Here is a 26,488-nt window from a genome sequence, read left to right as displayed (position 1 = left end):
GTTCATGTTCATAGCTCATAGTTATTTGTCACTGTCCCCGTTTCATAGTCAAGTTTAGTTCTGTCAGTCACGTTTTGTTCATCCTCATTGTTTTGCACCTGGTCACGTTTGTCTGTTCCTAGTACCTTGTTTCTCGTATTATTTGGTTAATTAAATTCCCTGAAGTCACCCTTGCCTGGCTTCCCTGCATTTAGGGTCCTCTACCTCCACCCCCGGAACTTAACACTTCTAATATTGTTTTCCCCTAACCTACCAGGTATGAATCCCGTCCGGTCGGGGTTAACAAGTGTATCAATGACCTTCTTAAGTCTCCTTGCAAGAATAGCACTTAATATTTTAACATCATTACATAACAAACGTATTGGTCTATATGAAGTACATAGCGTAAAATCTTTTCCATCCTTATGTATGACAGAGATTATTGCCTGTGCCCATGTTTTTGGTGGCTCCATGAAGTTCAGAGCATGATTAAACACTCTATGTAAAAGTGGAATAAGCTCGTCCTTGAAGCATTTATAAACTTCAAAAGGAAAGCCTTCTGCGCCCGGTGCATTATTATTTTTTAGCTTTCCTATCGTAAATTTAATTTCCTCTATAGTGACTGTCTCCACTAAAGTTTTAGCTTCACTCTCATCCAATTTGGAAAGATTAATACGATGTTTAATATCATTTACTTTGTCAGCAATGTGTACAGAATCATTAATTGTTTGGAATACGTAGAAAAGGCATTAGCTATTGCTCTGGGATGAGACACCAAACTCCCTGATTCGGGACATTCGACTTTCTGGATTGTCCTACTCGCTTGCAACTTTGTTAAGTGAAATGCAAGTAATCTACTGGCTTTATTACCTTGTTCATAATACTTTTGGCTGGTGAATCGCAGTGCGCCTTCCGCCTTATATGTAAGTAGATCATTCAATTGTTTGTCTACATTTCTTAAGTTCTTCTAGAGTACCATCACTCTTTGTCTTTTTATGATCACTTTCTGATTCCCTTATTTGTTGTTCTAATCTTATTTGATTAGTCTCACGCTCTTTTTTGAGTCTGGAAGAAAGTGAAATAATTTTGCCCCTTAAAACTGCCTTCGCTGCATCCCATAAAATAGAGGAGGGAAATTACACCATCGTCATTAGTTTCTCGGAAAAAATATAATTCCTCCTTTATATATTTTGACTGATTCATTTACAGCTGCTCCATACTGTCAAAAGGACTCAACTACGCGATCACACCCAAAAAAATACCGCACGAGGATTTCATTTTAGCAACAGAACTAGCATGTGAAAAATACAAAACCAAGGGCAAAAAGCAGCACTACGCAATGAAGTAGCCGGTATATTAAAAACGGCCAAAACACCACCCAGCAATATTATCAAACAGGAAGCAACAGCCAAGAAAACACTATCAAAAAATAAAGACTTCACAATCCTCCCAGCAGACAAAGGCAGAACCATAGTAATCATGGACACGAACAAATACGAACAACAGATGCATCAGCTACTGCACGACGACGCCTACGAAGAATTAAAGAAAGACCCAACAGAAGACAAGAAAAATAAACTCAAAGCACTACTCAAACCATTACTCAACGAAAATAAAATTAATAGGCAGTCATACAACCACTTGGTACCCACGGCAAATATCATCCCCAGAATCTACGGCACCCAAAAATACTTAAACCAGGCACACCTCTCCGTCCCATAGTAGACAGCATAGGATTGGTCACATACAATTTGTCAAAAGCACTCACAGAAATAATAAAACTACTACTGGGACTCACAGACCAACACTGCAAAAACTCACACCAACTCACCACAGAACTCGCCAACATAAAAGTACAGAAAAATGAAATGTTCATCTCTCACGACGTCATTTCACTGTTTACCAAAACACCCACACAAGCCACAATCCAGATAGTACAGGACAGGTTAAAAGCGGACAAGACACACAAATCTAACAGTACAGGACGTCACTCAACTACTCCATTTCATCGCCACATCCACATACTTCCAAATCAGGAACACCATACACCGGCAGAAAGAAGGCTTTGCCATGGGAGACCCACTCTCTGCCATCCTGCGTGGATTTTTCATGGAGGACGGAGAACAAAAGACACTTTTAACAGCCCCGGAAAAATATAAACCATCACTATGGACATGCTACGTGGATGACATTCTGGAAAAAATCAAAACAGGACACACGCAACACCTTACCGACCACCTAAACTCCATAGACACCACTGGCAGCATCAAATTTACACACGAAGAGGAAACGGACCAATCCATAGCCTTTCTGGACTTGAATATACATCACACAGACAACGGAGACATCCAAATAAAATAATCACAGACCTGGAGGACAGAACACAGGAGGAGAAACATATAGAACACGCACTAAAAAGTTGTCAGTATCCACAGTGGGCCATAACAAAAGGCGCAGAGCAGGTCAAAAACAAAAACAACACAACACAGGTAAGGAAGAAAACAAACAAACAAGAGCACAGAGGATTGGTAACGTTGTCGTACGTAAGAGGAATTACGGAACGTATCCAAGGTGTGCCGGAGCTTAGAGGACTGTATGTGTTTCACCTTAGGGGTGTTGCGGATGCCTAAACTACTTACTTAAATCTACCAAATTACTCAAACCGAATTAACTCAATCCAACTGTGGTGTAGAGAGAGCAAGAGGAAACCAGATTAAACACTTAATACAATTTATTACAACCAAATAATTGCTTAATAATCTTCACTTTATATGACCAAATATAGCAACAGAAATTTAGTTGGGCGCCCAAATTACTATGACTGAATGTTCTGGCCAACGTTGCCGCGGTTACTGGTATTGAGGAGGAGAAACTGCTCCTCCCCTGGCGAGTGAGCGAGTGCACCTGCTTGTCGAACGTCGAGGAGGAGTTCCAAATGGCGAGGGTGGCTGACTGCTGCGCTGACGGTGGATCCGGAAGACGCTGCCCAGTCCAATTGATGCTCGCAGTCCGCCGCTGCTGACTGCGACACACCGCTAATGGCTTCGGGTGTCCTCTCGTCTCCGTTGTGTGAGTTAGCCTAGCTTGCCAACTCACGCTCGATGTCTCGGCCGGCTGCCGTGCTGAGAACACGCGTTCACCTTTCGAAGCGTGTTCACGGTCTCTTGATTGTGGTCACTCGCTCGCTGTGTTCTCACCGACCACGCCTCACTTAAACTTATCCGTGGCGACTCAATCAACTGCTCCGTACTCGTAAAAATGTCTCTCGAAGGTTCAACAACTCGCCGCACGCGTAGTAATATATTGTGCACTGTACACTCTCGCGTGACATACACAAAACACAATCACGGTAAACTGCCGCAAAACAAACTAGTGCCTATTTAAACAGGTGAATTAAAAGCAGTAAACAAAATACGGGAAATTATAATATACAAACTCCCACATATTAAACAAACATGCCCTCTTAATCCCTCACAAATCGCAGACCCTTCAGTACACAAGGAGCAATGAAAAATACTATATCAACACACCGGTCAAACCACACACAACTCTCCGCCAACTACTGGTACACCCAAAAGACAAAATACACCCGGAAAACAAATGCAACTCCATTTACGAAATTCCATGCAAATCATGCAATAAAACATACATTGGGGAGACAGGAAGGAGTTTAAACACAAGAAAGAAAGTACACAACTCAGAGTGCGAGAGGGAGACGGCAATAAGACAAACAAGAGCAATTAAAGAACAAGCACAACAGGAACATTACAAATCAGCCATCACCGACCACTGCAAAAGAGAAAATCACATCATGGACTGGGAGAAGGCCAGGGTCATCCGCACCGAAGAGAGCAAACATCAGCGCTGGATCAGGGAGGCCATTGAGATCCGCAAGCGAGGCACAAAAACCATTAACAGGGACGAGGGAGCCTTCATCCTCTCTACCACCTGGAACAGCATCTTGGAGGAGTGAACGAACAGCGGGCGGCGTGACTTGCCTGTCATTTTTAGACAGGTAAGTCACGCCCTCATGGAACATCAGCTGATAAAGACGAGTCACAAGACACCGTCATGTGACACTCTGAAGAAGACGAAAGTCTCGCCGAAACATGTCAGGTAAAAAAATTAGCCTAAAACGAAATTGTCTGCTCTAAATGAGTCAGTCAAAATATAATAAATAAGAAGACAAAATGAACTTAATACAAATATCCTCCTTTATATATATCGAACAGCTTCAGGGTTATTTAACAATGACACATTTAACTGCCACAATTTTAATGCCATATCAATATCCAAACCCAGGGACATAACAACTGGGCAATGGTCCGAGATCGTTAGCGGTTCAATGTAGCAATCCTGCACCCTGTGACCATCTTGTTTGGAAATGCAAAAAAAATCTAAAAATCGAGTGGCTTTTATGAACCCTTGAAAAATGAGTGTAGTCTCTCGACCTTGGATTTTTCATGCGCCTTATGTCCACCAATCCCAGTTCTTGTAATATATTAATCAATGCCCTCGATTTAGGTGTCAGAGTCTTGCTTTCACGTGGAAATTTGTCCATGTAATTATTCAGCACCCAGTTGAAGTCCTCTCCTAATATTATTGTTCCACTTGAGTTTCCTGTTAGGACCTGGGCAATCTCTCTAAAGAAATGTGGATCATCCTCATTAGGGGCATACACATTCATATTCATCAAAGAAAAACCTCCAATAGAACCTATCACAACTACCCAGCGTCCAATTTTATCTTTAAGCACTTTTTCTGATACGAAGTTTAAGGATTTATGACAGAGTTTAACAACTCCTCTCTTCTAATAATTCTCAAATGATGCGCTAAATATCTGCCCCACCCATTCTCTTTTCAATTTGGCATGTTCTGCTTCATTTCAATGTGTTTCCTGTACTATCCCAATTGAACAATTCAGTCGTCTCAACTGAGTCAGACTCTTCTTCCTCTTTATAACATGGTTGAGACCATTAATATTGTAACTAATAATTTTCAAAGAAGTCATTGGTTAAATTAAAATGAAAATTTTAATTGCACCTTTTCTGAAATACCATGACATAACCTTTGCAAACCAAAATAATACTTAAGGTCAATTTGCAGAGAAACAGAAAATCAAAACACCCCCAAAATTTGGAACGCAATTGAACTTCCAAAACCACGGTGCGTCCCCACCCCTTTGATACAGCTTAAGAACATGTAAACAATACGCGCCCCCCCCAAGTTGGAAAATGGGCAGGAAGAGGTGTCTCCCTGAGAAAAAAACAATAATCGTGTGTGCAGCAATACACATTGTCACCAAAGCCCTGCTGCTTCAAATGCCCTATTCCAAAAAAAAAAAAGATAATGTTAAAGACACACACCTTCGATTCACGCTCCAACCAGTAATAATACTTCCAAAACTTTAAGCCTGTAAACAATATCATTAACAATTTTACTCCACCACTTCCCCCGAATCCAATAAAGATTAAGGGGGACCTTGCTTCTCGATTCAGGATTCCTTATGTCGCTCCACAAAGTTTATGATGCCACCAATTTCCTTGGGGCGCAGTAACGGTTCATTCCTCTCCCGTCTGCCCTGTGTTTGCCATCTGCGTTGCAGCAACCCCCCCCCAGCAGAACATCTCGTTATTCCACTACAACGTTCACCCCCCGAGCTTTCAGTGTGGATTGAGCCTCCACAAGAGATGGGAAGACCTTGATCCCGGTGTCCAGGAACACTTTTAAGTGGAGGTGGTTATGGTGATTGGGCTCTGATGTTATGTTCCTTAAGCTTCTTGATGACATCGCGCACTTGCTGTCAGGGTTGAGGAAGGTGAGGACCCAAACGCAAGGAAGCAAGGCAGGGGTAACTTAAAGGGCATTTAATTAACAGAAAACTAAGGCAAACAGGGAACTTGGAAAAACTAGACAATGACAGGAAACTAATGATCGGGACAGGCGACAAGAACAGGCAACAGGAACAGGCAACAGGGACAGGCAACAGGGACAGGCAACAGGGACAAGCGACAGGGACAAGCGACAGTGACAGTCCTGGTGTGGAGTAATGTTCCGACGCTGAGCTGTCGGCTAGGGGTGGTTAAATAGTCCATTGATTAAGTGAGCAGATGGGGATCAGGTGTGTGACGGTAACGGGGAACAGGTGCGTGGCTGGTGAGGAACGAGTGCTGAGGGGAAACGCCCCACTCAGCTGACAAAACAAATAAACAACACAAAAGCATGGCATGGGACGTGACAATAACAATAACAAAACCCTGCCATGACCGACACGGGTCATGACAGTACCCCCCCCCTAAAGGGACGGATCCCAGACGTCCCAAAACAAAAAAAAAAAATTGTCCAAAAACGAGGGTGGGCGGAAGGGGGCTGGAAGGCGGGACCACGACCCCCAATCAAAGGATTGGTCAGGCGGGCGTCCGGGAGGCCAGACCAGCGAGTCCAGCTGTGGCCATTCAGGTGGCCGACCGGGGGGCCAGACCAGTGAGTCCAGCTGTGGCCATTCAGGCGGCCGGCCGCGGGGCCAGACCAGGGAGTCCAGCTGTGGCCATTCAGGCGGCCGGCCGGGAGGCCCTGGTCGCCACCTGGAGTACGTCGCCGAGGCTGAGACGAGACGCGGCGACGGGTCGCCGGGTGCAGTCGAGGCAGGAACTTGGAGCGGCGACGGGCCAGGCACAGCCGAGACAGGAACTTGGAGCGGCGGAGGGCCTGGCGCAGCCGAGACATGAGCTCGGAGCGGCGACGGGCCACCGAGCGCCGCCGAGGCAGAAGCGAGACGCGATGGCAGATCGTCGTCCATCACCGAGGCAGGAACCTGAAGCGGCGGCGGTTTGTAGGGTGCCGCCGAGGCAGTGACTTGAAGCGGCGGCGGGTCGTCGGGCGGCACCGAGGCAGAGACGAGACGCGGCGGCGAGTCGTCGGGCGGCGCCGAGGCAGAGACGAGAAGCGGCGGCGAGTCGTCGGGCGCGGTCGAGGCAGAGACGAGAAGCGGCGGCGGGTCGTCGGGCGCCGCCGAGGCAGAAACGAGAAGAGGCGGCGGGTTGTCGGGCACCGCTGAGGCAGGGAATTGGAGCGACGGCGGGTCGTCGGGCGCCGCCGAGGCAGGGATCTGGAGCGGCGGCGGCCCGGGTGCAGTGGGGACAGGGACTTGTGGCGGACGCAGGACGTGCTCCGCCGGAACGGGGACTCGGGGCGGACGCAGGACGTGCTCCGCCGGAACGGGGACTCGGGGCGGACGCAGGACGTGCTCCGCCGGAACGGGGACTCGGGGCGGACACAGAACGTGCTCCGCCGGAACGGGGACTCGGGGCGGACGCAGGACGTGCTCCGCAGGGACAGGGACTTGGGGCGGACGCAGGACGTGCTCCGCAGGGACAGGGACTTGGGGCGGACGCAGGACGTGCACCGCCGGAACATGGACTTGGGACGGACGCAAGACGTGCTCCGCCGGAACATGGACTTGGGACGGACGCAGGGCGTGCTCCGCCGCAACTTGGACTTGGAACGGACGCAGGGCGTGCTCCGCCGGAACGTGAACTTGGGGCGGACGCAAGACGTGCTCCACCGGAACGTGAACTTGGGGCGGACGCAAGACGTGCTCCGCCGGAACAGGGACTTGAAGCGCTGGCAAGGCGCCGGAACGGGGCTCTGCAGCTGACGAGAAGCCGGGACGGGACTCAGCAGCTGGCGAGGAGCCGGGACGGGGCTCAGCAGCTGGCGGGGGGCCGGGACGGGGCTCAGCAGCTGGCGGGGGGCCGGGACGGGGCTCAGCAGCTGGCTGGGAGCCGGGACGGGACTCAGCAGCTGGCGGGGAGCCGGGACGGGACTCAGCAGCTGGCGGGGAGCCGGGACGGGACTCAGCAGCTGGCGGGGAGCCGGGACGGGACTCAGCAGCTGGCGGGGAGCCGGGACTGGACTCAGCAGCTTGCGGGGAGCCGGGACGGGGCTCAGCAGCTGGCGGGGAGCCGGGACGAGACTCAGCAGCTGGCGGGGAGCCAGGACGGGGCTCAGCAGCTGGCGGGAAGCCGGGACGGGGCTCAGCAGCTGGCGGGGAGCCGGAACGGGGCTCAGCAGCTGGCGGGAAGCCGGAACGGGGCTCAGCAGCTGGCGGTGAGCCGGAGTGGGACTCTGGAGGCTGCGTGGGTTGCTGCAGCTGGCGAGGAGCCGGGACGGTACGCTGCAGCTGGCGAGGAGCCGGGACGGGACTCAGCAGCTGGCGAGGAGCCGGGACGGGACGCTACAGCTGGCGAGGAGCCGGGACGGGACGCTGCAGCTGGCGAGGAGCCGGGACGGGACGCTGCAGCTGGCGAGGAGCCGGGACGGGAGGCTCCAGCTGGCGAGGAGCCGGGACGGGAGGCTGCAGCTGGCGAGGAGCCGGGACGGGAGGCTGCAGCTTGCAAGCAGCTGGGTCGGGAGGCTGCAGCTCGTGAGGAGCCGGGTCGGGGACCTGATCCCTATCAGCCTGCCGCCATAGGGATTCAGGGGAACGGGAGACGCGAAGGACACGAGGGACCGGGACTACAGGGGCTGGTGAACGTGAGCTATGAGACGCAAGGGGGACGTGACAAGGTGCGGAAACCGACAGTGGACGAGGTGAACGACGCGAGGTAACGTGGGAGGTGGTCTCAAAAGGGTCAAAAGAAAAAGGGGACAGAAATTGTTCGGGGGGAGGAAAGAGACTGGACCTAACAGAAACCGGGTCGCGCTGGGCATCTAAAAGGTTGTATATATATTCAAAATCATACTCATGATCCGAGTCAACTAAAACGTGAGGGGGTGAAATAGCAGGGTGCTCAAAATCATCTTCAAAATCAGAATCGATGATAAGGTGGGGAGGTTCGACAGGTGGCTCGTCATTATCGTGATCGTGGAACGAAGGGGGAAAAACAGACAGAACAAAAAAAGGAACCTACGTGAAGGGGGCGGGGTTGGTCGGCAGGCTGAGGAGGGTGGTAACTGGAGCGGCGACGTCGATGACGCCGCCGTGAGCTTCCCGCGGGGTCCGGACAGGGTTGGTTCATTCTGTCAGGGTTGAGGAAGGTGAGGACCCAAACGCAAGGAAGCAAGGCAGGGGTAACTTAAAGGGCATTTAATTAACAGAAAACTAAGGCAAACAGGGAACTTGGAAAAACTTGACAACGACAGGAAACTAATGATCGGGACAGGCGACAAGAACAGGCAACAGGAACAGGCAACAGGGACAAGCGACAGGGACAAGCGACAGTGACAGTCCTGGTGTGGAGTAATGTTCCGACGCTTAGCTGTCGGCTAGGGGTGGTTAAATAGTCCATTGATTAAGTGAGCAGATGGGGATCAGGTGTGTGACGGTAACGGGGAACAGGTGCGTGGCTGGTGATGAACGAGTGCTGAGGGGAAACGCCCCACTCAGCTGACAAAACAAATAAACAACACAAAAGCATGGCATGGACGTGACAATAACAATAACAAAACCCTGCCATGACCGACACGGGTCATGACACTTGCTTCCTTTTTCTTTGCACCTCCGGAGAATAATATTGGTCGAAATAGACTTTCTTCCCCCCAAACTCCACATCCCGCTGCTTCCATGCCTGCTGAAGCACCACTTGCTTCATGCTGAAGTCCAAAAAACAAACTATCACGGATCGCGGTGGCGCGGCTGCCTTCGGCTTCACTGCCAATGCTCTGTGAGCCCTTTCGATCCGAATATCCAAGTCTTCAGGCAGCACAAGAGCCGTTTTGAGAAAGTCAGTGATGAACGATATCATCTATTTTCCTTCTGAGCCCTCTTCAATACTATACAGTCTGATATTCTTTCTGCGCATCCTAGTTTCCAGGTCATCTAGTTTCGCAGTTATGATGGTCTCCCTTCTCAGCAAGTAAGCTAGTGCTCTTTCATGGCGTATTCCCCGGTCTTCTGCGCTACTCACTCGGTTTTCCGTTGTGGTCAGTCTCTTCTCCAGTATATCAATTCTCCACTTAATTTCTCCAATTGAAGCCTCCATGCGCGCCTGGGAGTCTATAATGTCCCTTTGTGCACTCCCAGATTCCTCTCGAAATTTACGTAGCTCCGCTAGCATTAGCATTCCGCTCCCGTCGTTCGACTGAGTCAAGCTAGCTTCCAGCGTTATCTTCTGAGTCTTCTTTGTATCGTCACTTTTTCCCACTTTGGGGTCTCTTCTGGTCGACTTTTGGCTTGACGTCATTCTCGTGATCTATTCTCAGCGACTTCTACCATGAATGAGTGGAGTTACTTTAATTAGCAGGCACCTAAAAGTTTCAAAAAGTTCTTAATCTTAAACCGTGACTTTAAGTTGTGTGCATAATATCGACATCCAGGTCAATTCCTGCTAAGCACTAATGTAGGGTGACCAAACAGACATGGCCACTTCATTACACCCTGTCCCGGCGCTGTTTTTTTTTTTTTTTTTTTTTTTAATATATATAAATCTATGAAAATGTCTGGTTTAAATAGATTTTTTTCGGGATGAATTAGCATGTTTGACTAATATTTTGCATGATAATTGGTGCTTTTTTTTCTTTTTCTTCATGAGAGGTTGATTTCACAATTACAGGCATGGCTGACATGGGCAGTGTTGAGAATGTCGAACCTTATTTCCTATCCCTTCTTTCACTGTATACAGGGTTAGTCCTGCCTATACACCAATTACGCATTACCCATTGCTGACACACCCTCTCAGTAATGCGCACGCACAACGTGCGCTCCATTTATGGCAAACCAATGAATGACGCTACATCTCAATTTGCCATGATTAGTCCGGGCAGTGGCGCAAAAAGTATGTATGCGGCATATGCGGCGCATAGTGGCGCCACGCTAGAGCGATGGGAGGAAAATAATTTTTGAGTGGCCATTTTATGCATTAAACAGCTGTTTGTTCATGGGTATGGTTTGATCTAATCACTAATACTTATAGAGGAACATCACTGATAGGTAGTGATGTGTCCTCTGTGTCGAGACGCCGATCCGTGTACCGAGTAAACTGGGAGCGAGTATTTGAAGCGCGCACCAAGAAAACTCTTGAGTGACCTAGGTGATGACGTTTGAGGCCTCGAAACCGGCCGAACCACGTGACCGGTTCAGGAAGCGCATCAAGAAGTGCAGTTTCTGATTCAAGCAGCAAAAAAAATGACATGGAGGTTTCCCGTTTTGTGAAGATTTGTGTCAGTTTTGTGAGGAGTTTGTAATTCCCTTGTCGATTAATATCAACTTATCACTGTTGTGGAGCCACTTAAGATGATAAAGATTTTCCCCTGTTTGGGAACCCTTTGATCGTATTACGATGAAAAACGGAATGAAAAAAATACATCAGAATCAAATTATGTTTTAAAGGGATGATTTGTTACCATAAAGAGATAGGATACAACAACAAGACCAACATATAACAACTAGTGAAATCCGTTAAAGCAATGATTGCCTCAGATGATTTAGTCACATGCGGTTAATACGTAAAACGGCCAACAAATCATAATAATAGTATGTATTATCAAGCAGCTTTCGCTCACACATATAACGTATACCTGTAATTTAAAAACACTGGGCAAAAAACAATACAGTTTTAGTGAATGGAAATGGGCTAATTTGAAATTAATCACTATGTCTGTTTTGTACGTTCGTTTGGATTCTCAACTACCTGTCTGAGTACCATATCAAATGTTGCACTGCGAGTCACACCGGCTTCAATAAAATCCTGTGCCCACCCCTGGCTTAATCACACACTGACAAATTACGACAATGAATCAACGTTAAGACTTGAGCACACTAAGATAGTGGTGGCACAGTGGTATAGGCCTTTGCATGGCGTCCACAGAGATGCGCGTTTGATTCTCACAGGAGCTACTATGAAATTATCTGTGTTTGTTTTTCCAACACAAGTTTGATTCAACATTTAATTTTCTAATTATTACATGGCGTGATGTGGTTAATGCTTTGGTTGACATGGTCCTCCAAGATTCCCTGCCCTTCTATATTGTAGAGGACAGGGCATTCAGTAAACATTTTGTGGCTTTGAACCCTACCTGTATTCTCCCTACCAGACAGGTATATATGAATGGAAATGAAAAAAAAAACTGACTGAGCAGCAGTTGCATGAAAAGTTTTTGGAATAAAAATGAACGAGATAAAACAATGTTTAAATTACATTTTTTATCCACAACAATAAAAACTCTATTACTGCATTTTCCTTCACCCTTTCCATGTCAATTTCATGTCATACTGAGTACATTCCTAATCAAAGCTTTGCACAAGAAAATCTCTTCCTTGCATGATGATATACTTTATGTCCACTTGGTAGTGCCAGAGGGGGTTGAATCACCTTTGAGGCGTCAACACATGAGTCAAACCAATTGCATGGAATGCCTCAATGCTTCATGAAGCTTCATCTCCATCACTACTGATAGGCGCCCCTCTGCTTCGTGACTGTCACCGGCGACCCCGCCCCTGCCCTCCTCCTGCGCGCCGCTTGCACACACACAGACACAGACAGAGTCCGGTGCGCACGAGTGTTTACAATTCAAACGTCTGATGATGCTAAAGTTTGAGAAGCAACATAGAAAGTGCTCGGAGAACACAAACTGAAAAGGAAATAAGGAGAGAAACAAAGATTATGCTGGCATGAAAACTTTCTTTTCAAAGTGGTTAAAAGACAGTAGGTAAATTGTGATGCGTCAGCATAGTAAGAGCCACATATGGCTCAATAAAACATTCAATAAAAGTTTTAAATAAAAGTGTGACTTTCCCAAAAAACGTATTTATAGGCGACATATAAAAATTTAATATTTATTTTTATCATTATTATTATTATTTAATTAATTAATTTATTTTTTTGCGGGTGGCGCCTGTTAAGTGTATGCATACCCCCCAGAAAGTAGGGAGTGCCGCCCCTGAGTCTGGGAGACAACATGCAATTGTGTGTAAACAAGGGCACATGGCAAAATGTCAAAAAGACTCATCGGGTACGGAAAAACAAAAGGAAAAAAAAACATGAAGAACGATCTCGAGGTAAGTGCGGATGATGTTAGGGCCTTGCATTTAAATTGAGAATAGCAACTTACGTTGTCGTGTGACGACGCAGGAGTAGTGAGGGCATTCGCTCAGACAGCGAATGCCCTCACGACCCCTGCATCATCACACGACGGAAATTAATTTATTTTAACCGATATGTTAAAAGGGAAAAAAAGCTTAAATTGTGTCTGTGCGCTGTGCCTATTCATTTTATTTTCAGGAACGTTAGCGTTCACTCACATTAACTAAAGATGTCCTGGACTCAACGTTAGAGCTTGCATTAGGCTTGTTTGACCATGTTCGTGTTATTTACGTCTGTATTTATAAATGTGTACGTAATTAGGTGTAGGTACTCATTTTTGGTACTATAATACTAATTTACCTCAGCTACTTTCCTTGGGCTCGTTTATCGTACAATTCATAAATGCATGAATTCTCTCTCTTATCTGACATTAGGTTAAAACTATTTTGTTTGTGTATAAATATTAATCGCCAGTTTATTGCATTGAAGTGTAAATTGAATGACTTAAATCAACTTGACCAAATTAAAATGCATTAGGAGACAGGCAAATTTCATAATTTCTGGGGTGTAGTCCTGACTTGACTACCAATGGTAGCGGATTATAAAGGGTCCAATGCAATGACAAAACGTATAAATGAAGAGATGGCTGCAGTGACATTGACATGATTGGTTTTAGACTCATCAATAGCGGCACGATTGGTGCAGTGGATTAGTTAGAGGGCCCAAAAAGGAAACTTTGCTTAGAGCCCCCAAAAGACAAAGGCCCTGACTGTATATCATGATATAGTACAGGGGTCGGCAACCTGCGGCTCTTTGGGGCTGCCCTAGTGGCTCCCTGGAGATTTTCCAAAAATGTTTTAACATGGAAAAAATATGGGGGCGGGAAATATATTTTTTGTTTTAATATGGTTTCTGGAGGAGGACAAACATGACACCAACATTCTTAACGTTTTCCAATGCTGTAAAAATGTGTAGAACACATATGAAATGTCAACATTTCTGACAACGAAGATTTGCGTCAGCACGGTAGGATGCTAGGCAGGTGGTTGTTGTAAACCAACCGGCGGCTGTGTGATGGGCTGTGGATCCAAAAAGGAAAAAGAGAAAAATAACTGAGCAGAACAGAGGATTCAACGTTTCTTGGACCGAATCATTTGCATTCTGGCTGCCAGGATGGCCGAGTGGTCTAAGGCGCCGCGTTCAGGACCCAGTCTCCCCAGGAGGCCTGGGTTCGAATCTCGAATTTCCCCATTGTGGGACTAATAAAGGCAATATTATTATTATTCATTGTACCCAATTGGGAGTGAGAGAAAAAGTGCGATTACATTACTTCTGGAGAAATTAAAGGAGCGCAAAAATAGATTTAAGAAGTGGATTGCATCTCCAAACGCCCCTACTGCTGCAGGTTTTGTTCCCAACCCGGGATAATAAAACGCCAAAAATCGTTCACAGAAGGTGACAACATAAAGAAGTCATTCATCAGCACATCAGAACACCTATTTGCAGACTAATACAAAAAAAACTAAAGACATGCCTCTGTAAGACAGTGAAGTAAAGGGCCATTAAAATGGCAGGCAACATCACCGATCAGCTAATTAAGGACGTTAATTCAGCGCCAGCATATTCAATTGCTTGTGATGAGTCCTGTGATTGGATCAATTTTAAACAGACTGCGTTTTTATGCAGGTATGTGAAATCAGATTTCTTTTTTGCATTTATTTAATTTCATGAAAGCAGTGAAACATAAAACATTAAAAGTTAAACTTGAGGCAGCATCGTGCAACAGAGTATTCACGTGGTGCGTCATTCTCTACATGATGCACTGCAAAAAACATTAAATGAATGCTCATTTTGTATTTGTAGGCAACTTAGTCATTTTGATAGTCGGCTAATACTATAGATACATACAGCATGTGTTGCCTTCATTATAAGGTTTATATAAGGCTGGTAATTTTTTGTGGCTCCAGACAAAGTAGTTTTTGTTTTTTTTGGTCCAATATGGCTCTTTAAACATTTTGGGTTGCCGATCCCCTGATATAGTAGCTGTCTCATTCTGTTTAGCGATTCGCACAGCCATCACACTACTTTCTCCTTGTTGCATATTACTGTCATGAGGCACCAGAGCATTAAGATTTGTACTATTTATTGCGAATAAAACATTTGGAACTGTATTTTATCAAACTGTGTATACTTTTATTAGATTTATTTAATTGAAAATATATTATATAAAATTATATTTTTTATATTTTGTATAAAATTAAACAAATTATTTCATTATTTTTGTGGTGTATTTTTACTGTATGGCCCTTTAATATTTGTTTGTGGGCCATTTTGTTTTGCTGATCGCAATGCTTCGTGGTCTACAGAGGTCAGGGGGTTAGGGTCAATGACGGACGGCCGTTTTGCTGACGAGGGATGGAAACACGCGCCTCTACTCTTGTGTGTGTTTATGACGGCAGGCTTACTTGAGTAGACTACATTGATTATATATGTGCAGTAGGTGGCTGCATGCAACATAGAGTGAATCATGAGTTAGTCAGGCTGGGAAGGCAACAACAAATCTATGAGCTAAGAGGTATAAAGTACCTTTGAATACATAGGAAGGTTTACAGATAAGTTCTTGTGAGTTAAGTTTTAAATTTCCATTTTTATTTTTGGACAGAGTAGTGTTCAGAGGTTCGGAAACGGTTTTGCGGCCCCACACTCCATTTCAGAAGATGCCAGTAATGCGCCAAAAGTTGTTTGCCTACCACTAAAAGACAGAAGAAGAAAAAGACTATACTACATTGAAGAAAAAACACATTATTGTCGTAGCAACTTTATTTCGGTTCGCACAAGGACTAGGACGTATTTTAATTTAGCAGGATTTTACCTATATTTCCACTGCTGTGATTACAACAACAGAAAATTGTTTTTCACTCCCTTTTTTGAAAGATGTTAAAGCATTTTTTTTCTTGCTGAGATTTATTCCTGGTGCGCAAGACTTCATTGGAAATTTCTGCAATGAAACATACAAACACAAATATGTGCAGCATGTGGATCAAGTGATAACGACACCCAATGCATTTAAACAATACGTTTCTGGCTCTATCATTTTTAAATCTGGAGTCAAGGATAATAGATTGTTCAACTATCTTTCAAATTATTGTAAAAATGGATTTGGAAACATGAAACTGCTCCCAGTATTGTAATGTTTTTATTTACCTCAATCTGAAATTTTGGTACAGATTTTAGCAAGAATCATGAAATTTGTTTGAACATAATTATCACTGTCTCCTTTCTGCATTTGCCACATGTACTTGTAGCAATCAACACAGCGCACAGTGGCATTATTGAAAGAACAAACTTCAATGTTTGCAATGACCACCGTATATTATGTCAGCATTGTGAATTGTGATTGATGCAGGTTAGGTTTTCATTTTACACCAAATTTTGTCACACTGGCCTTTGCTTTCAGTTCCTTGTTGATGCTTCTGACAACATGATGCAGAAGAATTCAATGAGAGTGACTGTTTTTGTCAATGAAAATCAATGAATCTCTTAAAAATGCTTGGCACATGGCCACTTAATTATGAACTACTGAAGAAAGAGGATTTCTCATTGTATCACAGATTTCTACAATTATGTAAGGGAAAAAGCAATCTGTGTTATTACTGATCTAATCTATGTTGAGTCTATACCCTGTGCAGTATCTAGCCTAACCTGCAGACTAAGGCTGCAACTAACGGTTATTTTAATAATCAATTAATCTGTTGATTATTTTATCAATTTGTGAATTGACTTTAAAAAATGTTAACATATCCATCCCTTTATTAAGAAACAGGACATTATTTCAAATTGACAATGAAGGAAAATTTACAAACAAATTTAGATTCAGTTAACAGCTTTGATCTGTATGCAAAAACGTTTTTCAAGTTAAAAATGTGTTATTTTCATTAAACACAAAGAAAACCAATTGGCTGGCCACCAGTTCAGGATGTACCCGGCCAACTGCCCGAAGACAGCTGGGATAGGCCCGCGAAGAAAATCCACTTTGGATCACATCAGAAATTGGATAATGAAATTGTAAGTATTAGTGCAAATTCAAATTAATAATGTAGTCGTAAGGGGGCACAAGCCAGTGTCTTCTTATGCCGGTCCCAAGCCCGGATAAATGCAGGGGTTGTGTCAGGAAGGGCATCCGACGTAAAACTTTGGCCAAATCAAACATGCGAATCAAATATACGACTTCCATACCAGATCGGTCGAGGTCCAGGTGAACAATGACCGCCACCGGTGCTGCTGACCTACAGGGCGCTGGTGGAAATTGAACTACTGTTGGTCAAAGAAGGACAGGAGGAAGATGTGTTCAAAGGAAGAAAGAGAAGAGGAACACAAAGAGTCTAGGACTGAGAGTAGGGACTTTGAATGTGGGAACTATGACGGGGATATATATATTTTAGTCTACTTTTAGTCGACGAAAACTCGATGGACACTCAAAAAAAAAGTTTCGATCTAGTTTTGGTAAATTTAGTTGAAACTTTGAAAAGGTTTTAGTCCGTTTTAGTTAAAAATAGGCATACAAGGTTTCCTCACAATAGCAAAGACTTTCTGATAGACTACAAAGAATTACGTATTACAAACAGATAAAGTGGTAATAGTGAAATCAACCCTCATTGCTCCAAAATAAGACAAGAATCAAAACATTTTTTTTGGCAACTGTTGAGGCTTATTTCACTCAAAGTAACATCAATCCATTATCTGTACCACTTCTCCTCGCAAGGGTTGCGGAGGGTGCTGGAGCCTATCCCCGTTATTTTCGGGCAGTAGGCGGGGTACACCCCCTGAACTGATTACCAGCCAATTCCAGGGCACACATAGACGAACCACCATCCACGCTCACACTCATACCGGAATCGACCCCACAACCTCTGCACTGTGAGGCCATCGTGCTAACCAGTCGTCCACCGTGACACCCTTTAAAGTAACAAACAAAATAAAAATGTCTCAAAACATAGAGTATAGTAGACTTGTTCTAATGCTGTACCACAAGTACAAACTCTATCAAACATATGTCTTCTTTACTTGTAACAGCCTGCTCTTATCAGAACAAAGTAGCGCACCGAATGTCACTGTCGCCATGGTCCGTCAAAAGCATATCAGTGTGTGAGCCGACACGAATGACTGCATACGTGTTTGTGTTTTGTTGTGCTGGTGTGTGCGACGTGTGTACCCTGCGTGCTATCCCGGTGCTGGGCGTGTCCAAATGTGGATAGTTTGCTCCATCATTGCAATTTTTTGAAAGAAAGATTACATGTTCAATAAGAAGGGATCTCATAAATTTTGAACGTCTGATAGACCACATGCTAACAATTTTGTCCTGTCTCGTCTCGTCACCGAAATCTCATGTACGTACTTCATGTTTTTGTCATCCAAGAGCCACCTTTTGCTCATCATCGTCTCGTTATCGTCATGAACTAAAGGGGAGTAAACGAAATATTTATGTCATCAATAACAACACTGGTTGTGCGGCTGTCATGGTTTGCACACCTCTACAACATTCTGTGAGCACCCTCATACTGGCTGCTCGGTCCCTCTTCCACAGATGTCAGGGTTTGGTCCACACTCTTTGCGCACAAATTGTATTCCTCCTCTCATGCTACCCTTTGTCACCTATTCTGTTCATAACTTTTATGGACAGAATTTCTAGGTGCAGTATGATGAAATCCTGCCCCATGTGGAGGAGTTCATGTATCTTGCTCACGACTGAGGGTAGGATGGCGCATTTTATCAACAGGTGGATCAATGCAGCGTCTGCTTTGAGGGGCACCATGTGTCTCTGTCGTGGTGAAGAATCTCGATTTTCTCGTCCAGCTACGTTCCTACCCTCACTAAGGGTCATGAGCTATGGGTCGTGACCGAAAAAACAAGATCAAATACAAACTCCTAACTATTTTCAGTTCTCTAGAACTAAAAAAAAGGTATTGAACCCAGCTGTGTATACTAATTTGGAACAGTGCATTTAAAGAAAAAACAGTTTTTATTTTTGATATATTGTATATTATCATTGGGAGGTTTGCTTGAAAACGCTCAAATCATTGAAAAATTGAGGATTAGATTCAAGTTGGCATACAGTGTGCTGGTGTTCTCAGTGACCCTCTTGATCTATCAGATTTTCTATTTCTGGTGATTTGTGCGTTGCTCACAGACTCGCGGCTGGTGTATGACCGCCAGTCTCTGCTGGACCAACGGTGCGAAGTTGGCGATTCAGCCGCGTTTGAGCAAAGTTGGGGTAGGACGTTGCCCGGCGATATCCCGGCGGAAGCGGTGCCGCGGCAAACGCGGTGGCCGGTTGACGAAGCTTAAAAGGGAACTAAAACACGCTTCGTCCCCTGCTCGGTCCCAAACGCATGGATGTACCCCGTGGCGGCACGTTCGAGAGCCCTGCTTGTTACCAGTCATCGGCTGTCCAGCGGAGCTTCGGCGTCGATCTACAACTCCTGCGCGGGCTTCCCAGAGCTCGCCGACCGGAGGAGCTATGCACACCTGCGACTCCCTCAAGGATAGCGTTGTTAAACGCCCGGTTGTTGACGAACAAAACATTTATCCTGAGGGAGTTATTTCTACAAAATGACTTGGATTTTCTCTGCCTGACGGAGACCTGAACGAGCACCGATGAGTGCAGTGTAATGCTGGAACTATTACCGCCTGCGTGTTCTTACTTGGACACTCCGAGAACGTCAGGTCGTGGTGGAGGAAGGGCAACTACTTTTAAAGCCAAATTTTAATGCAAACAGTGTATATTGGCCACATCGATCACCAGCTTTGAGAGCACGCTCTTTGAAGTAGGCGGGGCTGCTCCTGTGCTCTGCGCTATGATCGATAAACCCCCAAAATACAGCAAGGAGTTTGTAAATGAAATGATGCTAAAGTATGGTCACATCCTGCTGATGGGGGACTTTAATATAGATGTGTGCTGTCCTGAAAAGGGACTGGCAAAAGACTTTTCAAGACTCAGACTCTTTCAATTTGGTGCAATGTGTGTGTGGCCCTACTCATAAACAGGGACATACGTTAGGACAGTGACATTTACAAACATGACGGAAAATGCCATTTTACCATCCATCCATCCATTATCTGTCCTGCTTCTCCTCACTAGGGTCGCGGGTGGTGCTGGAGCGTATCCCAGCTATCTTCGGGCAGTAGGTGGGGGACACCCTGAACTGGTTGCCAGCCAATTGCAGGGCACACAGAGACGAACAACCATCCGCGCTCACACTCATACCTAGGGGCAATTTAGAGTGTCCAATCAACCTGCCATGCATGTTTTTGGAATGTGGGAGGAAACTGGAGTACCCAGAGGAAACCCACGCAGGCACGGGGAGAACATGCAAACTCCACACAGGATCAACCCCATGACCGCTGCTGTCTCTCACTGTGAGGCCATCGTGCTAACCAGTCGGGCCACCGTGCCGCCCCCATTTTACCATTAAAAACAATAATAGCTTTGACTGTAATAATCCAAGGACACTTAAGAGATTTTATGAGGTGGCAGTTTATCAAGTTTTTATAAATTACATTGTCAAGTCTAATTTTGTATTTTTGTATTTCTGTATATGAAAATGCATTTTTTTTAAAACCCAAAATGTTTTAACATGCAAACTCCTTACTTTACTCATGACTGCCGTTGAATGGAATGAGCCAGGGATGGAGTCCTGCTGATAGCGAGCCTTCCGCACACCTCCCACTGAACATTAGTCATGTTGGAACGGGTACTTGGGCTTAATGCTTTCATCAATTGCCTGAAAATGCTGCTCCTCAAACCTTCCTTCAGCGGGCCTGGAAGCTCCCCAGGTAGACCGACCGGCGTGACGCACCGTTCAGTTGGATGTCCCAGTTGTAACCTCCACCACCACCAAACTAATCGGCAGCCGCATTTGAATCCGGTGTGTTGCAGCAGGGAGAGATGGAAAACAGGCATTATAGCGGCCTTCGAGCAACAGGGTTGAAGACTTTCAGTCTGAAAATGCAGCAATCCCTTGCTACTTTGCGCTTCACTTTTTGCGGTTTCAGTGTTTCGCAGATTTTTTCCAGCATATTCATAAAAAAAAAAAAATTAAAGATAAATTACGGTCAGAGACGTTGCTTCGAAGATATGAATAAACAAGAAGGTTTAGGAGGCACTTATCATCCACTTCCAGGTTCTTAATGATGGCTGCACAGGCGGCATCTTGGCAATTTTTCTACAATTTTGCATTTTTAATGTTTAATTTGTTGTGTAACAAGTATTTAAAAGGTTGGTGACAAAGTCACAACGGCATAATAGCGTTGTAAATCCACCCAAAATGAAAATAAAAATGGAAATATTATTATTATTGATAATAATAATAATGATAATGAGTCAACCTTTACTTCACAGATTTTCACTTTTCGCCGTGGTTCCGGTCCCAATTAGCCGGGTAAAATGAGGGATTACTGTCGTTGGTTACTTGGTCCCACACAGAGACGAACAACCATCCGCGCTCACACTCATACCTAGGGGCAATTTAGAGTGTCCAATCAACCTGCCATGCATGTTTTTGGAATGTGGGAGGAAACTGGAGTACCCAGAGGAAACCCACGCAGGCACGGGGAGAACATGCAAACTCCACACAGGATCAACCCCATGACCGCTGCTGTCTCTCACTGTGAGGCCATCGTGCTAACCAGTCGGGCCACCGTGCCGCCCACATTTTACCATTAAAAACAATAATAGCTTTGACTGTAATAATCCAAGGACACTTAAGAGATTTTATGAGGTGGCAGTTTATCAAGTTTTTATAAATTACATTGTCAAGTCTAATTTTGTATTTTTGTATTTCTGTATATGAAAATGCATTTTTTTTAAAACCAAAATGTTTTAACATGCAAACTCCAAACAGGAGTATATATATATATATATATATATATATATATATATATATATATATATATATATACGTATATATATATATATACGTATATATATGTATATATATATATATATATATATATATATATATGTATATTTTTATTAAGGTTAGAGTTGATGAAACAAAATGGTTTCTAGTTAGCGCCTTTGTATGCGCATGAGCTGTGAAACATGCCACAAGTTTATGACTAGCTGCCCTGTATGTCAATCAGTGACAAATTTCACATTGGATCACAGAAGGGAGTATACTTTTTTTTTTTAAACTCATTTACTTCCATTAAATTCCAAGATTGCAGTGATTAAGTTAATACCATGCGAACCCCTTCACGGGATCACAAACACATTGGCAATAGCTATAAGAATCAGAGTATCATATCATTTACGTAATAATTTGGAATGCAGTGTATATTATTGAAGTTTTAATTGTGGTATTGTGACTACACTTACTGTATCTTGTCCTACTTTCCAGGATCTGATGATCTCTCAGCAAAATTATGGGATGTACGCACTGGGCAATGCATTTATGGGATTCAGACTCACACCTGTGCCACAGTGAAGTTTGATGAACAGAAGCTTGTGACTGGATCCTTTGACAACACGATTGCATGCTGGGAATGGAGCACAGGCGCCAAAATTCAGCATTTCCGTGGCCACACTGGTGCAGGTTGGTTGTATCAACTGGCTTTCGATGGATTGAAGATCATTAATTATATTTCTAAAACAAAATGTGATCAATTGTTGATTGAACAAAGCTCTAGACTATTCTTACTTGGTTATTGTATTCACCAGCACAAAACTCCTATTTTTAACCCTTGTGCATGTTTGTCCATTTTTTGGCCTTTTTTGGGATTTTATGCTTTTACATCAACGAGAAAACAAAAAACCCAATGGAGCTGAAATATCACATAGATGTAAAAGGGGTTAAAGTTTAAAACGTCAAAAAGTCGGAATTTTAAACCATTTCAGTTGGGAAATAGAGTATTTTATAAAACCCAGGGCAAGCGATGTCCAGGATGGCCGAGTGGTCTAAGGCGCCGCGTTCAGGACCCAGTCTCCCCAGGAGGCCTGGGTTCGAATCTCAAATTTCCCCATTGTGGGACTAATAAAGGCATTATTATTATTATTATTATATTATGTCCCATTGACTCCCATGATAACTCACAAATTTTAATAGATTGTAAACCTCATGTTTTTTTATGAATTTCCCATGATTATTGTACAAATCCCTAGAGAGGTAAAAAAAATAATTTGGAGATTTAGACCTTTAACACCTAAAACACCAGGTGACGCCAAATACTAAATAATGATTTTTCCTTGCAGAACAATGAATCGCTATGGCGTGCCATCGTACAATTTTATTCCATGAAAAACTGTTGGGATTGTCAAAAGAGAAGTGTGTGAACGCGTGTGAGTGTGGATAGTTGTGCGTGCGCGCACGTGTGCGAGCTTGGCACGCAACAATTCTGATAATGCAAAATACGAGTGCTTTCCAAGTGTTTGCGTATAGAGTTGAGAAATATGTGCACACGCGCACGCTTGCATGTGCTACGTGCGCATATGCATTGCGTTGCTTTGCATGGCCGCATAATACAATGCGGACTTGCAAAGCATTGCACGCGCAAGTACGTTTCACATTCACGCGTGTGCACGTGCGACGTATTACTTTTCATGCACGCATTGCATTGAGCATTGCTGGCTTAATTTCTTTTGGAAAATAAAGTGTTATTATTTGAAATCCAACACTTTCAGTGGTCGAGAGAGCAGACAATGCACGTATCCAGTGTAGTACTGCAGCGAATAGCATTCGAAGGACTCCAGATTTAAAAGATGCACTTCCTGTTTTTTCAAGCTGAACTCAGAAATTTCACTTTGAACTCACACATGCAACGATGGCGAGATACTTTTCAACAGAAGAGGCACGGCAAACTATTTTGGCAGATGACAATTATTCCACTGACTTCTATCATTACGTCTGAGGAAGACTCCGATCAGGATTTTTCCCCACATAATGGGACGGATTCTGATTAGGAAGAGGAAGAGCAGTCTGAGGAGGAAATTGAAATTGTGCCGGAGGAAGAGGAAGGACGCATCTTGTGGCCATCAAAGAACATAATTTTTTCTGGTCTCCAACCCACGACCTTCCAGGACAAATTGTTTCCCCTCCAACCCTCACACCCGGGCCAACTTTATATGCCATAGCCAGGATCAGCAGCCCAGAGTTTGCATTTAAGATGAGACGTCCAATATTTGCCGAGACAATGTCGCACTACAGATTCTCGCCCTGCGCTTTGATGACAAGCTGCGCAGGCCACAGCGTCATCATGAGTCCGAAAATGTCCCCAATCCAGTAGCTGTGGAGCAAATGGAGCATACTTCCACAAAAAATGTTCAACCTTGGCAGTGATATTTGTATTGATGAGCAGCTTGTTATTGTCTGATTTAATGCTCTAATTATGTCAAATGAAATGTTCCAATTTCATTTATAAATATGTATATATCTATATATACATAGCATAGTTAGTTTTTCTATGAGCATAACACTGCTGTTATGGTCTGTAGAGGGCATAACAAATATTTATATTAATATATATTTATTTATGGGTTGGTTTGATCACACTGAACATTTTGAGTGGTTGTACGTTAAAAAATGTTCAGAAATGTCTTCGTTATCACACCTCAAAGGCTGAGTCATTTTATGGCCATTTACTGCGTTTAGGGGTATTTCCACTAAAACAGCCATTTTCAAAAAAGGTTGACGGTCCAAAAAAGATATTTTGTTATGATTTATTGACTTATTCAATGCTCTAATTATGTCATATGAAATATTCCAATTTGATTTTTTTTATATATATATACACAACATAGTTAGTTTTTCTATTAGCATAACACTGCTGTTATGGTCCATAGTGGGCATAAAAATGAAAAAAGAACTAATATATATTTATCTATGGATTGGTTTGATCACCCTGAACATTTTGAGTGGTTGCACGTAAAAAAATATTCAGAAATGACTGAGTTATCACACCTCAAAGGCTGAGCCATTTTATGGTCATTTACTGCGTTTAGGGGTATTTCCGCTAAAACTGCCATTGTCAAAAAGGGGAAAGTCCAAAACAATTCTTTTGTATGACTTATTGACTAATTCAACGGTCTAATTATGTCATGTGAAATATTCTAATTTTAATTTATATATATATATATATATATATATATATATATACTTATGTATAGAAGTCCCTGACTTCTGTATGGATTGCTTTGATCACCCTGAACATTTTGAGTGGTCGGAAGTAAAAAAATATTCATAAGTTACTTAGTTATCACACCTCAAAGGCAGAGCCATGTTATGGTAATTTACTGCGTTTAGGGGTATTTTTACTAAAACTGCCATTGTCAAAAAACGGGATAGTCCCCAAAAACTCTTTTGTCATGACTTATTGACTTATTCAATGATCTAATTATGACATATGATAGATTTACATTTTAATTTGTTTTATATGTACAGAAAGAGCTTAGTTAGTTTTGCCATTAGAAAAAATGTGAAATAAAACAAGTATTCATGTGTGGATAGGTCTGATCCCCCTGAACATTTTGAGTGGAGTAGAGCCATCTTTTGGTCTTTTACTGCGTTGTGCAGTTATTTTAATTCCACTGCACAAGGGTTGGCATAAATCATTCCTGATGTGCAAAGATGGACCCATCCCTACAGCGGTACACAACAACCAAGTTGGGGCAGACTTCCAAGTCAACATAATTTGCCTTTGGGCCAGAAGGGTGATAAAGGACATTCACTTTTTGAGAGTTGGCGAGGCTGATTGGGGGCAATGTAACCCCAAAAATAGTATAATACACACGTGTTAAAAATGTCTTGCCATTATTTAGACAGACGCGAGTCCTGCCAAAGCATTTGGATATAGTTAGCAGGGGATTTGTGGCAGCTATCACAAGTCCCTAAACATTCTTTCCAAATATTCTTTAGTATAGTATGCATGATGAAGCACTTTACATGGAACAAAACAGTGTAAACGTCTTTCCAAATACATCTCAAGACCCAATCCGTTTTTTCAGGTTGACTTATAAGCCGATAAAAATCTGATCTCAGTCTATGAATATTGGAGAGTATAAAATGATTACTATCAGAATCAGGAAGTAAAATTGGGACACAAGCATACGTTTTTGAAACATAAAGCAAGTCACGTATAAAGACCAAGTCTGAAGTAAACTTGGCACACCGTATTTTGAGAAATAAATCTATTTTAAAAGTTCATCAGTCGTCTGTATTCTTCATGAATTGTGTCATACGCAGAACGACTGGCTGCCAGTTGTCATAGAAATGCATTGTTTATTGTCTGGTGAGCTGCTAAATTGACATCGTTGTTGCGTTTTTCGGCAAAATGCCTCGGCGCTGTGTGGCGATACGTTGCCCACATTCTGACAAGCATCTTTTTGAGTGGCCAAGCAAAAAAAAAAAAATAGGGCACGCAAAGACTAATTTCGTTCTGGCAAAGAGGGTCAATTTCAAGCCAGTGTTGATGAGTGCTCTTTCCCACCAGTACCT

General features: G+C 43.7%; 1 protein-coding gene across 4 annotated transcripts in view; it reads left to right on the top strand.

Annotated features, from left to right (window-relative positions):
- Positions 1 to 26,488, top strand: part of fbxw2 (F-box and WD repeat domain containing 2) — a 152,824-nt gene that overhangs the window by 29,134 nt on the left and 97,202 nt on the right. For all 4 annotated transcript variants that reach the window (XM_088281388.1, XM_088281387.1, XM_088281385.1 and 1 more), the window contains one exon: positions 22,400 to 22,594. In XM_088281388.1, coding sequence (XP_088137514.1) covers positions 22,400 to 22,594 — 195 coding nt within the window. The remainder of the gene's footprint in view (positions 1 to 22,399; positions 22,595 to 26,488) is intronic.

Source organism: Idiotropiscis lumnitzeri, chromosome 18 (assembly GCF_059441095.1).
Source record: "Idiotropiscis lumnitzeri isolate Australia: NSW breed Sydney's pygmy pipehorse chromosome 18, RoL_Ilum_1.0, whole genome shotgun sequence".
In the NCBI taxonomy this organism is placed as follows: Eukaryota; Metazoa; Chordata; class Actinopteri; order Syngnathiformes; family Syngnathidae; genus Idiotropiscis; species Idiotropiscis lumnitzeri.
The sequence above is the reverse complement of the archived record's forward strand: the minus strand, read 5'-3'. Positions and strand labels throughout refer to the sequence as shown.